The sequence below is a fragment of the Notamacropus eugenii genome, chromosome 2, assembly GCF_028372415.1.
Source record: "Notamacropus eugenii isolate mMacEug1 chromosome 2, mMacEug1.pri_v2, whole genome shotgun sequence".
NCBI classification, from domain to species: Eukaryota; Metazoa; Chordata; class Mammalia; order Diprotodontia; family Macropodidae; genus Notamacropus; species Notamacropus eugenii.
Window position 1 is genome coordinate 55,266,703 of NC_092873.1, and position 14,803 is coordinate 55,281,505.

At 39.3% G+C, this 14,803-nt stretch overlaps 1 protein-coding gene across 19 annotated transcripts in view; it reads left to right on the forward strand.

Moving 5' to 3' along the window:
* The window catches only part of DGKG (diacylglycerol kinase gamma), a 273,063-nt gene that overhangs the window by 75,847 nt on the left and 182,413 nt on the right, over positions 1-14,803 (forward strand). For all 19 annotated transcript variants that reach the window (XR_011973966.1, XM_072640384.1, XM_072640377.1 and 16 more), the window contains 3 exons: positions 2,775-2,863; positions 4,670-4,786; positions 10,764-10,862. Coding sequence is in view for 18 of the 19 variants with exons in the window: in XM_072640384.1 (XP_072496485.1) it covers positions 2,775-2,863; positions 4,670-4,786; positions 10,764-10,862 (305 nt within the window). In the remaining variant the exon portion in view is untranslated. The remainder of the gene's footprint in view (positions 1-2,774; positions 2,864-4,669; positions 4,787-10,763; positions 10,863-14,803) is intronic.

Sequence of the window (14,803 nt, forward strand, 5' to 3'; positions counted from 1 at the left end):
GATACCAGGATGTGTCCCCAGGCTATCACCAAGGTAGACCTGGTGGTGGACTGCATTATATCAACTGAGGACCAGTCTAGGTAAGTTCAGAGAACCTCATCACCAGAATGGCAATAGGCTGATAAATATTCTGATCACAACAACTATTAACAGTCATCTGGATTCCCAATTGCAGAGTCCAGCTTCTGTGGTAATGGAGGAAATATGAATTAAAGTCTTGAAATATGCGACAACTCTAGATACTCAATACTGGGCAAGGATTGTACCATGAAATGAGGTCAGAACAGAAGCCCCTTGAAGGCATGAAGAATTTCATTTTTGCTTTTGTACATATAGTGATAAGCTTAGGCTGTCCTGGCACAGAGTAGGCATTTAATTAACACTTGTTGGTTGTGATTTTACCTATGTAAGGAAATCCTGAATGAGAAAACTCTTCCACTAATGCAGATTGCCACCTGTTCTACATTGTATGATGTTGAATCAACCTGGGTCATGAGATTTGCTCAGAGTCATATGGCAAGTATATGTCAAAGGCAGAAGCTGAATCAGGTCTGCTTGACCCTGAGGCTGCTCACCTATTCCCTATACCATGTGGACTCTCAAATGGTGACTCAGGACTGCCCATCAGTAAGGCCATCCCCATGCATGCTGCCCAGGGTATGCTCCGATCCAAACTCCTCTCCCACCTCCAGGATATTAGGTATTCATTATATATCCCTTAAGCATTCCTTCTGATATCCAAGAGAGGGCATCACCCCTTCCATTCACCATGGTTACTGTCTTCATTCTTCTCCAGTCTTTGCCTTGTCTTCTCACTTCTATCTGGGGCAGTCAGGTGGTGTCATAGTACATAGACTCACCTTCCTGACTTTAAATTCGGCCTCAGATGCTTCCTAGCTGTGTGAACCTGGGCAAGTCATTTCAGCCTATTTACTTCCATTTCCTCACTTGCAAAATGAGTTGGAAAAAGAAATGGCAAACCAGTCTGGTATCCTTCCAAGAAAATTCCAAATGGGATCATGGAGAGTTAGACATGACATAACAACTCACTTTCATCTAGTTCAAAAAAGGCCCATTTGTCACACTCTGAAAACTCTCCTCTTGCTGGCTTAGTGATGGTTTGTGCCCATGATTATACAAAATACCCACAGCCCTTTGGAATGTGGAACATCAGCACTCAGCTTTGACCAAATAGGACACAGGAGCTTCCTGCCACAGAATGCTTGGAGTTCCTGGTGTAGGGATGGCTTCCAACTTTGTAGAAAATATAAATAAAAATAAGGCAGCATGGAGCAGCGAATGGAGTGTTGGGCTTAGAATCAGGAAGATCTGGGTTCAAATTCTGCCTCATACAGTGGCAGTATGACTTGGGCAATCAGTCTAGCCACAAGCATTATTAGGTACCTACCATGACAACCTCTCTGGGCCTCAGTTTCTTCACCCGGAAAATTAGGGGATCCATAAGATTTCTTCCAGTTCTAAATTTATGATCCTATGATTATAATTAAGCCTTCCCTAAATGTTAAAAAACAAACCCAACCTTCTGATCAGTAGGTAGACGCTCAAAGGTCTAATAAGTCATTCCTGTCCTGGTTTATTTCCACCAGCGTCTCACAAGTGTAGTCTCTAATGTCCACGAGCAGCCTTAGCCTACAGAAGGACATTATGGGTACAAGAGATCCTGTATGGGGATTAATTATAAATATTAATTTCCTTACCAGAAGGCTAATTTCATTTAAACCAGTCAAATTTCTTTGGGGTCTCCTAGCCTTTTCTAAGGTGTTTGGTTTGGGGGAGGTTGGAGTGTGAGATTGGAGGTCAAGGGAATTAGGCCTGTGATTTCTTCAGCATGGGGAACTTCCATTATGGAAATGCCCTCTGCCAAAACAGGCCACCACCTGCTCTCCAATTGAGCAGCTCAGAGTGTTGCCGGGGGCAATGGGCAAAGTTACTTGACCAGGGTCAGAGTTGGGGCTTAGGATTATAGAATCCTAATATCAGAGCTGGAAGGGATGTCAGAGATTCTCTAGTCTAGCCCACTTACTGGAAGTCCAGGGGAATTATAATCTCCTTTATAAATCATAGACTGAGACCTGGAAGGGGCCTTGAGCAATGTCTAGTTCAATCACCTCATTTTACAAAGAAGTTGAGGACAAGGAACATTAATGACTTCACCAGTCACACAGCTAGTAAACCAGAAGTAGGGTTTGAACTGACTTTCTCTGAATCTAGAGACTGTTCTTTCCACTGTTCCTGACTCCAGGTTTTCCTATTTCTGGGTTGTGTGGTTAGAAGAGCCAAGGACGAAACTATAGGAATATTCACTCTTACCACTCTGGAGATGTCTTTTCTGTTTTTCCCCCAATCCCCAGTGTCTTAACTGGGCACCATGGGCAGGGCTAGGACTTGAGAAGGGTGGTTTCAGTTTGCCAAAAATCAATAGGTTCAGGGGCAGCTAGGTGACACTGTGGATAAGGCACCAGCCCTGGAGTGGGAAGGATCTGACACAGCCTCAGACACTTAACACTAGCTAGCTGTGTGACCCCAGGCAAGTCACTTAACCCTATTTCCCTCACCACCACCACCACTCAAAAAATTAATAACTTCTTTAATCATCAAACAAATAATGTTCCATTTTTTCCTGCACATGGCTTTGTATTGTAACCAATTACTGTGACTGTGGAAACATTAAGCCCTACAAGACAGTGGGATGGGGAGCTCTCTCATGTCCCTATTAGGTAATTTACAGTAGTATTCCTCTCTTGTCTTTTCAGTTTGCAAATATACAATCCACCAAAGATGTGCATCCAAAGAAATATCTCCGTGCATCAGTACATATGGGAAATCCAGGAGACAGACTGAGGTGAGTGAAGCCTCCCCTGGCCTCTGATGCTGCTTTGTCTTTCACATGTGTAAGGTCCTTTCATGGCTCTCAGTCTTCCATCCCATGATCCAAAGTGTCAGGCAATGGAGCCATCTTCACAGAATCCCAGATCAGAAAGCCAACGCTCATTCAGTCTCTCCTTGGCCTCTCCCTTTAAACCAGAGGCAGTGAGGTGGCACATTCCATAAAGTGGCCTTGGAGTCAGGGAGACCTGAGTTCAAATCATATCTCAGGCCCTTGCTAACTGTGTTACCCTAGTAAAGTCACTCAACCTCTCTCTGCCTTGGTTTTCTCACATATAAAATAGGGATAATAATAGCGCCTTCCAGCATCATTGCAAAGATCAAGTGAGTTCACATATAAAAGCACTTTGTATACCTTAAAACATTAGACAAATGATAGCTATTTTTAGGTCAATTTTATTTTTCGTTCCAAATTCTCTCCCACCTCCCTCTTTCTCACCCACTGAAAAAGCAAGGAAAATAAAACTTCTTACAAATATGTAGAATCAAGCAAAACAAATTTTCCCACTAGTCATGTTCAAAAAATACAAATGCTTCCATCTGTCCTCTGAGTCATTAGCTCTCTATCTGGAGGCAGATACTAGCTATTACTTTTTAAAAAATGATCCTCCCAGGAAGGTAGCTCTTTTGCCTTCCTAGATATTTCCCTGACCTTAGATATTGCTTTGAAATCTAGCTCTCTGATGCTGTGGTCCCCAGAGAAGAGCTTGCTCTGACTTCGTCAAGAGGGGAGTTAAGTCTTCATCTTCAGCAATGCTAAATCCTCTTGGAAGTCCCAACTCCCTACCAGGCTCAGCTCAAATGCCCCCTCCTTCAGGAAGCCTTTCCTGACTCATATAGTCATTAGTACACTCACCGCCATTGCTACTCAATCACATTATTTTGATTGTGATAAATATTGGTATCTCTGAGAAGCTGGGTGGTGAAGTGAATAGACAGCCACCCGGAGTCAGGAAGACGTAAGTTTGCATCCTCCTCTAACACATTTGTGACCCTGGGCACCTCTTGATGTTCCCCAGGCAACTGTCTGAGATTATATATTGCATTAAAGTAGCAGGAAGTTTGCCTATTAAGAGACTAGTACACCAGTAACTGAGACCATTGTTATGTCCTTGTATCTCTACTGACTGAAATCTAGGTGAATCCTTGGAACGGGACTCCTCCTTCTCCTGTTTTCCATTCCTCATGCCCCAGAGTGTCTCCACTTAGTTTTCCAACCCTCCTTTATCACAGAAATATAGAATTGGAGAGTTGGAAGGGAGTTCAGAGCTATCCAGTCCATTGTTTCCCCTTCAGGAACTCCCTGCATCAACGAAATTATATGTCCAATGCCATTCAAATTTAATAGTCCTTCTGGTCCCCTTTCAAAGCTGCAGTATAAGTGACTAAAGACCGTGGGCATTTTGTTTATTCCAAGAACTAGAAAAAAGAATTCATTGTAAAATCAAGGCTAGAGGACAGAGTTTTCCAGTCTTAAGAAGGACAAAGGATAAGATTTGGAGTTAGAAATATGGTGACAAATAATCCAAGCTTTGCTGTAAGAACTGTTCATCCATATCCAGACCTTAATAGAATACAAGTGAGATATTGGACTAACTGGCCTGAGATTCTATAGTTCAATTACTATGAAACTAAACAACCCTGAGATTCTATAGCTCAGTTCCAATGAAATAAGCCAACTGCTGTCTCTTCCTTCCTGGGGTTTTGTTCTTAGCTGTAGTTCATTTGATTCTACCCAGTTTTGTTCCTTTTTCTTCTGCAGGCAATGCACCACGTATGGATGGAAGGGGATATTTCTGTCAGCTGTGACCTTTGCTCTAAGAACATCAAGTGCTACCAGCCAGGGACCTCAGTCCACTGTGTGTGGTGCCAGATCACGGTGGGTTGTTGCCCAGGCTGGAGGTAGTAACTTACAGCTTGGTTTATTTGGTAAAGGGTAAATGAAGTAGGGATCAAACCTACAAGTCCTCTTGCCAGACTGGACTCACAGAATAACTTTTCCCTGTAAACTACGATAAAGGTCTACAGTAGGGTACCACTGGACTTTTAAACATTTTCATCAGTGGCTTGGATAATGAGATAAATACTACTGTTAAGAAATTTTCAGATGATAAAAACATGGGAGGGGTGATAGGATCCAAGAGGATCTTTGCAAGGCTAGAGCATTGGGCTTAAACCTAAACATAAAGTCTTACACTTGGGTTAAAAAAAAATCAATTTCCTGATTAAAAGATGGAGGAAGAATCATCAAATAAAACTATATGAAAAAGATCTGGGAGTTTTAGTGGATTGCATATTTAGTATGAGACAGCATTGTGATAGTGATTGCCAAAATAGCTAATTCCACCTTGGACTGTAGTAAGGGAAACATCTCCTCTGGGATAAGTAGTAGTCCCACTCTTAGAAAATCCTTATATAAAATATTATATTCCATTCTGGACATCAAAGCTTAGGAAGGACATTGAAAAGCTAGAAATTATCCAGAAGATGGTGACCTTGAAGCCATATCCCATAGGATGAGTTGGAGGAAGATAGAATATTTAGTCTAAAGAGGATACAACTCAAGGGAGAGCATGATAGCTGTATCCTGGTACTTAAAGAGCTGTTACATGCAGGATGTATCAGACTTGTTTTGTTGGACCTCAATGGGCAAAATCAGGAATGATTTCCATGAGGTGGTCACCAAGTCTCGGAGTATATGTCTCAGCAAGTTGAAAAAGTTAGAAGCCTTCCCAATAAGATTAAGGGTAAAACAAAGATACTTGAGGTGCCACTACTATTTACCACAGTGCTGGTAAAACTAGTTGAGGCAGCTAGGTGGTGCAGTGGATAGAGCACCAGTGCAGGAGTCAGGAGGACCTGAGTTCAAATCTCTCCTCAGACACTTGACACTCACTATCTGTGTGACCTTGGGAAAGTCACTAAACCCCAATTGCCTCATCCTGGGTGATCTCCAGTGATCCTGATGAATTTCTCTTCACTGAATTCAGATGGCTCTGGAGGAGAAGTGAGGCTGGTGACCTGCACAGCCCTCCCTCACTCAAAACAAAGTCAAGTGCAAGTCATGTCATCATTTCTCTGACGGCATGGTCGTCTTTGGCAACAAAGGACAAACACATATACGGTAAAGCTAGATATAGCAGTAAGTTGATATGATGGTTTACTCAAAGAAGCCTAGAGAGCCGACTAAAAATTAATGGAAAAAAATAGCTTCAGCAAAATTGCAGGATACAAGATAAACCCATTTAAATCATTAGCATTTCTATATAACCTGTAGAACCCAGCAAGAAGAGCTAGAAAGAAAAAAAATTCCATTTAAAATAACTACAGATACTATATACTTGGGACTCTATCTTGCAAGATTCATTGAGGGTGTATATGAATCTAACTATAAAACAATCTTTGCAGAAATCTAGACAGACCTAAATATTCACTGATCAAAAGTATATAAAAAGGACAACATCACCCAAATTAACTCGCTTCCCAGAGCTATACCAAACTAATGAAAGAATATTTTATAGAACTAGAAAAATAATTTGTGGATCACAACAAAATGTGGCATATTCTCAAAGTAATGGAGAGCACCAGTTTCTCTAATTTGTCTCCTGAGGAACCTGCATATGGGCCAAGAAGCAACAGTTAGAACTCAACATGGAACAACTGATTGGTTTAAGTTTGGAAAAAGAATATAACAAGATTATATATTGTCACCTTATTTAACTTATATGCAGAAAACATCCTGAGAAATGCTAGGCTAGACAAATAAAAAACCGGAATTAAGGTTGCCAGGAAAAATATAAACAGTTTCAGACATAGAGACAATATCATTCTGATGGTAGAAAGTGAGAAGGGATTAAGAAGCCTCTTGATAAGGGTGAAAGAGGAGAATATAAAAGTTGGCTAGAAACTTAACATAAAAATAACTAAGATCTTGGTGAATAGTCATATTACTCCATGGCAAATGGAAGGAGAAGAAATGAAAGCAGTGTCAGATTTTATGTTCTTGGGCTCAAAGATCACAGCAGATCGTGATTGTAGCCATGAAATTAAAGATGCTTGTTCCTTGGAAGGAAAGCTATGATAAATCTGGTCAACACACTAAAAAGCAGAGGCATCACCTTGCTGACAAAGGTCCATATAGTCAAAGGTTTTTCCAGTAGCAATGAATGGCTATGAGAGTTGGACTATAAGGAAAGTTGAGTGCCACAGAATCAGTTTTCAAATTGTGATGCTGGAGAAGACTTTTGAGAGTCCCATGGAGAGCCAGGAGATCAAATCAGTCAATACTTAAAGAAATTAATTCAGACTGTTCACTGAAAGGTCAAATATTAAAACTGAAGTTTAAATATTTTGGTTACATAAGAAGGAACTCATTGGAAAGGACAATATGTTGAGAAAGATTGAAGGTAAAAGGAAAAGGGAATGACAGAGGATGAAGTGGATAGAGAGTATCATGGAAACAATGTTCTTCCAGATGAATTTTGTTATTATTTTTTCTAGCTCTCTAAAATTTTTTGATAGTTTTATCTGTGTGACTCTGGAGAGATACATTAATTTAGATTAAAATTGTTATTTTTATTATATTGGCTCAGCCTACCCATGAGCAATTGATGTTTCCCCTGTTGTTTAGATCTGAGTTTTTATTTGCATGAAAAGTATTTTATAATCATGTTCATATAGTTCCTGGGTTTGTCTTGGCACATAGACTCCCAGTTATTTTATATTATCTTGTTGTTGTTGTATTTGTCCTTTGTTCTTGAAGAGGACCATGACATCAGGGAGATGATGGCATGACTTGCAGTTGACTTCGATTTGAGTGAGAGAGGGCTGTGCAAGATCACCAACTCACTTTCTCCTCCAGAGCCATCTGAGTCCAGTGGCCAGATATTCATCAGGACAACTGGAGATGGTCCAGGATGCAATGGGAGACCCTAGCCCTTTCAGGCTAATGTCTTTGCAGTTTCTCACTTTGAGTGAGATAATGATCATTCAGTGAATAGGCCTTTTTAATAAAAAAAAAATCAAACTGGGAGGGGAAGACCTTCAGGGTTCCTGGCCAAAAGAGAATCAGTTACTATTTAGCATTTACATTCACTCTGTGCTAGGAGGGCAGTTATTATAAACAGAATTTCCCTTTCTATCTATATGTTGGTACATATAGAAATGCTAATGATTTATGTGGGTTTATTTTGTATCCTGCAACTTTGCTAAAGTTGTTAATTTCAAGTAGTTTTTTGATTGATTCTCTAGGACAGGGGTGGGGAACCTGCAGTCTCAAAGCCGTGATAAGACTACAGCAATGTATCACAAAGATCACACTCTATGACTAGATAAGATTTCTACTAAGAATGAAGGATTGGCTTAATATTATGAAAACTGTAATTGATCTCATCCATAAGAAAAACAACAAAAATTATATGATTATCAATAAACATGAAAAACTTTTGATGAAATTATAGCACCCATTCCTATTAAAAAACACTAGAAAGAACAGAAATAAATGGAGTTTTTCTTAAAAAAAATAAGTAGTATCTATCTAAAACCAAGAACAAACATCTTTAATGGGCATAAATTAAAAGTTTTCCCAATGATATCAGAAATGAAGCAAAGATGACCATTATCACCACCATCATTCAGTATTGAACTAAAAATATTAGCTATAAGATAAGAAAAAACTGAAAGAATCAAAATAGGCACCAAAGAAATACAACTATCACTCTTTTCAGATGATAAGATGGCATACCTAGAGAGCTCTAGAGAATCAATCAAAAAATCAAAACAATTAGCAATGTTTGCTAAGTTGAAAGTTTTACGGCAAATTCCTCTGATAAAAAGTCTCATTCCTCAAATATATAGAGAACTTCACTAAATTTATAAGAAAATGAAAGCCATTCCCCAAGGGTCAAAGGATATAAACAGAGAGTTTTCCAAAGAATTCAAAGCTATCAATAATTATATAAAGTGCTCTAAATCATTAATAATGAGAGAAAAGCTCATTAACACAACTCTGAGGTATACTGTAGTATGGTTAACAAGACAGAAAAGGTACCTAATAAGTACTAGAGGAGATGTAGAAAACTAGGTACATTAATGTAGTGTTGGTAGAGTTGTGAACTAGTCCAACCAGTCTGGAGGGGAAAAAAAATTGTTGTTTTTGTGTTTATCCGTTCTCAAAGAGGATCATGACATCAAGAGGATGACATGACTTGCAGCTGACTTTGATTTGAGTGAAGGAGGGCTGTGCAAGGTCACCAACCTCACTTTCTTCTCCTGAGCCATCTGGGTCCAGTGGCCAGATAGTCATCAGAATGACTGGAGATGGCCCAGCATGCACTGTGAGACCCTGGCCCTCTTAGGTTAAGGTCTTATAGCATTCTCACTTTGAGTGAGATACATCCATTCAATGAATAGCCTTCTTTAAGTAGTTGCTCCTGGGATGGCCCCTTTAATAAAAAAAATCAAACTAAGAGGAGAAGACCCTCAGGATTCCTGGGTAAAAGAGAAGCAACTACTACTTAGTATTAAATAGGAGAAAAATTTAGAACTATGCCCAAAGGCCTATAAAACTATGCATATGCTTTGACCCAGCAATACCCCTACTAGGTCTGTATCTCAAAGAGAGCAAAGAAAAAGAAAAAAGATCAAAAAAATTTATAGCAACTCTCTTTGTTGTAACAAAGAATATGAAATTGAGGGGATCCCCACGAATTGGGTAATGGCTTAACAAGTTATGGTATATGATTGTGATGAAATATTACTGTACTATAAAAAATGATGAGCAGGATGACTTCAGAAAGACCTGGCAAGATCTGCATGAACTGATGCAAAGTGAAGTGAGTAGAACCAGAAAAAATTGAACAAATTAATAGCAACATTGTCAGGATGATCAGCTGTGAAAGGCTTGGCTCCTTTGATCAAAACAATGGTCCAAGACAATTCCAAAGGACTCATATGAAAAATGAGATCCATCTCTGGAGAGAATATTTAGGAACTCTGAATACAGATTGAAGCACATTGTTTTTATGTCATTTTTCTTGCTTTTTTTGCAACATGGCTAATATAGAAATAGATGTTGCATGATTTTACATTACAATGGATATTATATTGTTATTTTTGATGCATGTTAAATTTTTTTAAAACTGACATTTCTGGAATGACTAGCCAATTGGAAGAAAGTGACTTGTTTGATTTTTTTTAACCCTCTATCCCTTGGGAAGGGAGATAAAGAAGAAATCCTCCCTGTAAAAAGTCAACAGAGCACTAAAATCCTGGGTTTTGAGTCTTGGGGCATGAGAGGCAATATAGTTGGAGTCAGGTAATCCAGATTCAAATACTTTGCTTTGCTGTGTCCTCCCTGTGTGACTTTGGGTAAACCAATCAACTCCATAGCCCTCATTTTCTTTTATCTGTAAAATGAGGGGGTTAAACTAGGCTTTTCCAGTTCTAAATCTGTGATGCCTTAACCCTGGTTCTGATATCCCAGTTAGAGACTTGGTTTGACTTTTCCCCATGATCTCAGAACCTAATGCAAATATTCTTCCAGGGGTAAAAGGAAGGGACAGGACTCTAATAGCAACTTGAGGCAGCAGGATTAGACAGAAGGCCATCCATCATCATCTGCTTGATAACAGCTTTGGGAAGTTCTTTGGTGCCCACAAAATTGGCAACACTAGTGTCCCTCCCTGAACCTCACCATACCTCATCTTTGATATTCATAGGCAACCCCAGAAATTCAGTATGGTGGGATTGGGGAAATTAAGTGAGTATCTTGTCTAACTGCTTAGGTCTAGGACCCAAGATGGTTCTCTCCCTTCATCTCATCCCTTCTCCTCTCTGCCTTTCCTCTTTCTCCTCAGATTCACAAAAAATGTGCCTCCTACATTTCAGTAGAATGTGATGGTGGCCAACTCAGAGACCATATTCTCCTGCCAACGTCTATATTCCCCATGGTCCTGGTGAGTATATTACTATTCTTTCATTAATTCATTCTTTTAAAAATCATTCTTTAAGCATGTACTATGTGTCAAAAGCTGCAGTAAATTTGGGGGATACAAAGACCAAAATTAAACAGTCCCTGCCCTCAAGAAGCTTGTGGGAGGGAGAAAAACATGAATATAGATAAGTAGCATAAATATATATATGCATATGGATAGCTGTACATATATATTATACAAAATAACTTAGTTTGAGAGTTGTAGCTCTTCAGAAGAATCCAGATGGGACTCAGGTAGGACTGGGCACTTGAATCATCATCCCTTGAAGAAAATTACGGATTCTATAAGGCAGAGGTTAGGAAGGGACCCCATTACAGACAGGAGCAAAGGTGCAGAGATGGGAAACAGGCTATGCACAGGGAACAAGCAACAGGCAGACCACTTTGACTGGAATATGGAATACATGAAAGAGAGTAAGTTGTAATTAATCTGGCAGGGTAGACTGGATTTAGATTAGCAAAGGCTTGAAAGACCAAACAGGAATACATATTTTGTCTTGGAGGCAATTAAGAGCCATTAAAGGTTCTTGAATACGGAGGGTCGTGGTCAGTCTTAGGCTTAAGGAATGTTCATTTTGTAGTTGAATGAATAAGGTAGTGGAGAAGCTCAAAGCAGGGAAACCAATTAGGAGATTTATCACAATAAAGCAGGTAAAAGGTGATGAGAACCTGAAATGGGATGGTGGATATGTGGGTAGAGAGGAAGGGACAGATGCAAAAATGTTTTGCCTCTTTTTGTATCCTTAGCACTTAGCACAGTCCCTGGCACACAGTAGGCACTTAGTAAATGTTTACTAACTAAATGACAAAACTCGAATCAACTGAACTTGATAGAGCATGTTTGTAGGCAGCAATAACGTAATGAGGAGACAGGGAAAGAATGAAGAGTGGAGGAACAGATATGATGATATGGTGTCATCTACTGGAGAACACAGGAAGGTATGACATTGAGGATGCATGGAGGGAGATTCACCTCGTATTCAGAGACTTATGAAAGGGGGAGGAAGTAGAAAATGATATTAAGAGGTTGTGAGATGAGAAGGGAAGGAGAGGGAGCTCAGGACAGGTAACATCTATTTTCTGAGAATAGTAGGAAGTGAGATCCTCAGCTGAGGTTGTGGAAGAAATAGCATGTGAGGCTTAAAGAGACAAGAGAAGATTTGGAAGATTTGGTAGAGAATCAATTAGGGAGAAGTAAAAGGAGTAAAATGCCTTGCTGCATTGAAGACCCAGTTAAGGTTAGATAACATAAATTTGGAGAGGACTTACTCTTTATAGTCACATGACTTCCTCTAGCTATGTTCAATAGCCCATGCACAGGTACTTGGGAAGTGGACAGTGGAAGAAATCCCAGGTTAGGTTCTGGGAATGACAAGGGAGGAAGAAATGGAGGGTTGAGGTTAGTGTAAAGTTGAACTCATTAACTCTAGGGTCAAGATTGGGAATGGAGAAAAGTGAAGTCAAAGTATGGCGTTATCAAGATCTCAGAATTAGGGTAATCATGTCTCTGTGAGTAACAGAAGATGAAAGAAGCACAAGAGAAGATCTGAAATGGAGGGAAGTTTGTTAATAATTGAACAGGAATTTCAGAAAGCATAATTTCAGAACAGACAGGCAGAGCAGAAGTTTGACATTAAAGGTGTAGGGTTGAAATGGATGAGAATGAGGGAACAGGTGGTGGATGTTGGGTGGTTTAGTGTAGACAGTCAGGGATTCCTAGGTTAAGGAGAGTAAGTGAGAGGATGGATAGAATTTACTAACCCCAGGGGAAGAATCAGAGCAAAATAGCAGCAACTGGAGCAGCTCGTATGATGACAGCAATTAAGTAGAATGTGTTTTTCTCATCTCCATCTCAGTAATCACTGGTTCCACCTTGGTGGCCATACAGGTTCTTCCTGTGTTCAACGGCCATCTAGGTGGGGTGACTCTCTACCTACATGCATGCATTGCACATAGTAAGTGCTAAATTAATGTCAGATAGCATGTATGATGGAAAGAGAACTATACTTGTAGTTAGGAGACCTAGGTTAAAGTCTCAGTTCTGAAATGTGTTAGTTATGTTACTAGGGGCAAGTTAGCAATACTCTTGTCTCAAGGTTATAATGAAAAAACTTTGGATGTTGAAACACACTAACAAAAATGGGGGGGGGGGAAGAAGGGAACAAGCATTTATTAAGCATTTTTTATGTACCAAACATTGTGCTAAATGGTTTACAAATATTGTCTCATTTAGTCCTTACAACAACTCTGGGATGTAGGTGCTATTATCCCCATTTTACATTTGAGAAAACTGAGGAAGTCAGAGGTTAACTGACATGCCCAGCTAATTGACTGGGTTTATTAGCTCACACAGTAAGTATCTGAGACTAGATTTGAACTCGAGTCTCCTCGACTCCTCCAATAGGGCTAAAGCTCTATCCACTGCACTACCTAGCTGTTTCACGTCAGCCATCCTATCATAGCATTGCCAAAGATGTTTTCAAGGAGCTTACTGAAGATGAGTTTATATCCCAATAATTTTATTCTGTAACAAAGAACAGTCATTTAATGCACTTAAGAGATAATTTGTTGAACAACAAACATAAAAGAAAAACAGAAATGAACACCAAAGAAAGGATAATATCATCATGGGGATAGAGCGCTAAATATTGCATCAAGAAGGCCTGGCTTCAAATCCAGCCTTGAATATTTGCTGGCTCTGTAATCCAAGGAAAATTCTCTGATCTAAATTGTCTAATTCTCAGTTATCTCATCCATAAAATGGAAATGACAATAATGCCTACCTTATAATATTGTTGTGAGAAACAAGTTACATGATGTGCTCTACAAACCATACAGCACCATACAAGTGGATAGAGCACTGAGCTTGGAATCAGGAAGGCTCCTCTTCTTGAGTTCAAATCTGATCTCAGACACTTATTAGCTGAGTGATCCTGGGTAAGTCACTTAACCCCGTTGGCCTCAGTTTCCTCCTGGAGCTGGATAAGGAAATGGCAAAGCACTCCAGTATCCCTTCCAAGAAAACCCCAAATGGGTTCAGGAAGAGTTGGGCACAATTGGAAAAGAACTGAACAATTATATAAATGCAAGTTATTATTAATATTATTCTCATTTTCATATTCAGTAGAATTCAGATGCAAATGGTATTGAGACTAGCCATTCTCTTGCTATGGATTTTTTTATATTTAATATTTAGTGGAATGTTGCATGGGCAACTAAAACCATTGGATAGAAATGTTGAATAAAATCTTATCCTCTGCAGGTTCTCTCAAAGGCATCCTCAGAATCACTCCAATAGGAGACAAGGTGACAGGGATGAGAGACACTTCAAATTTCCTACATGGCTTTGATATCTCCCACTAGATCTCTATATTTTGGGAGTTTTTCATCCCATGTGATTTGGAAGTTATAAGTATTTGGTATGATAATGCCATTTAAGAACATTGTTCCTAGCTTTATATGTCTCAGTGTTATGTCTCATCAGTTACGTACACCTCTGTCTTTGATGGTGTTCTAAGGGCAATAGGGTATATTCGGTGAATTCATAAAGATACTAGTGCTTATATCTGCAGTATAGAGCTAACTGTTAATTAATACAGGATGAATAGTAGGTTTCTGACATATAGTTTTGATCACAACATTTCATCATGACTTCTTAGCTATTCCATAAGTACTAAATTTTTGCAACCTGTCATAATATATTGCAGGGTTTCTACTATATTATTAGCAGTGGTAACAGTTGTAGTAGAAACAAATAGTGAATGAATTGATAAATTAAAGAATGAATCAAATGAAAGAAAATGCATTTATTAAATATTTGAATAGTTCTAGGCATTGTGCTAAGTACCAAGGATACAAATACAAAAGATTAATAGTTTCTATCCTCACAGAACGCATATTTTT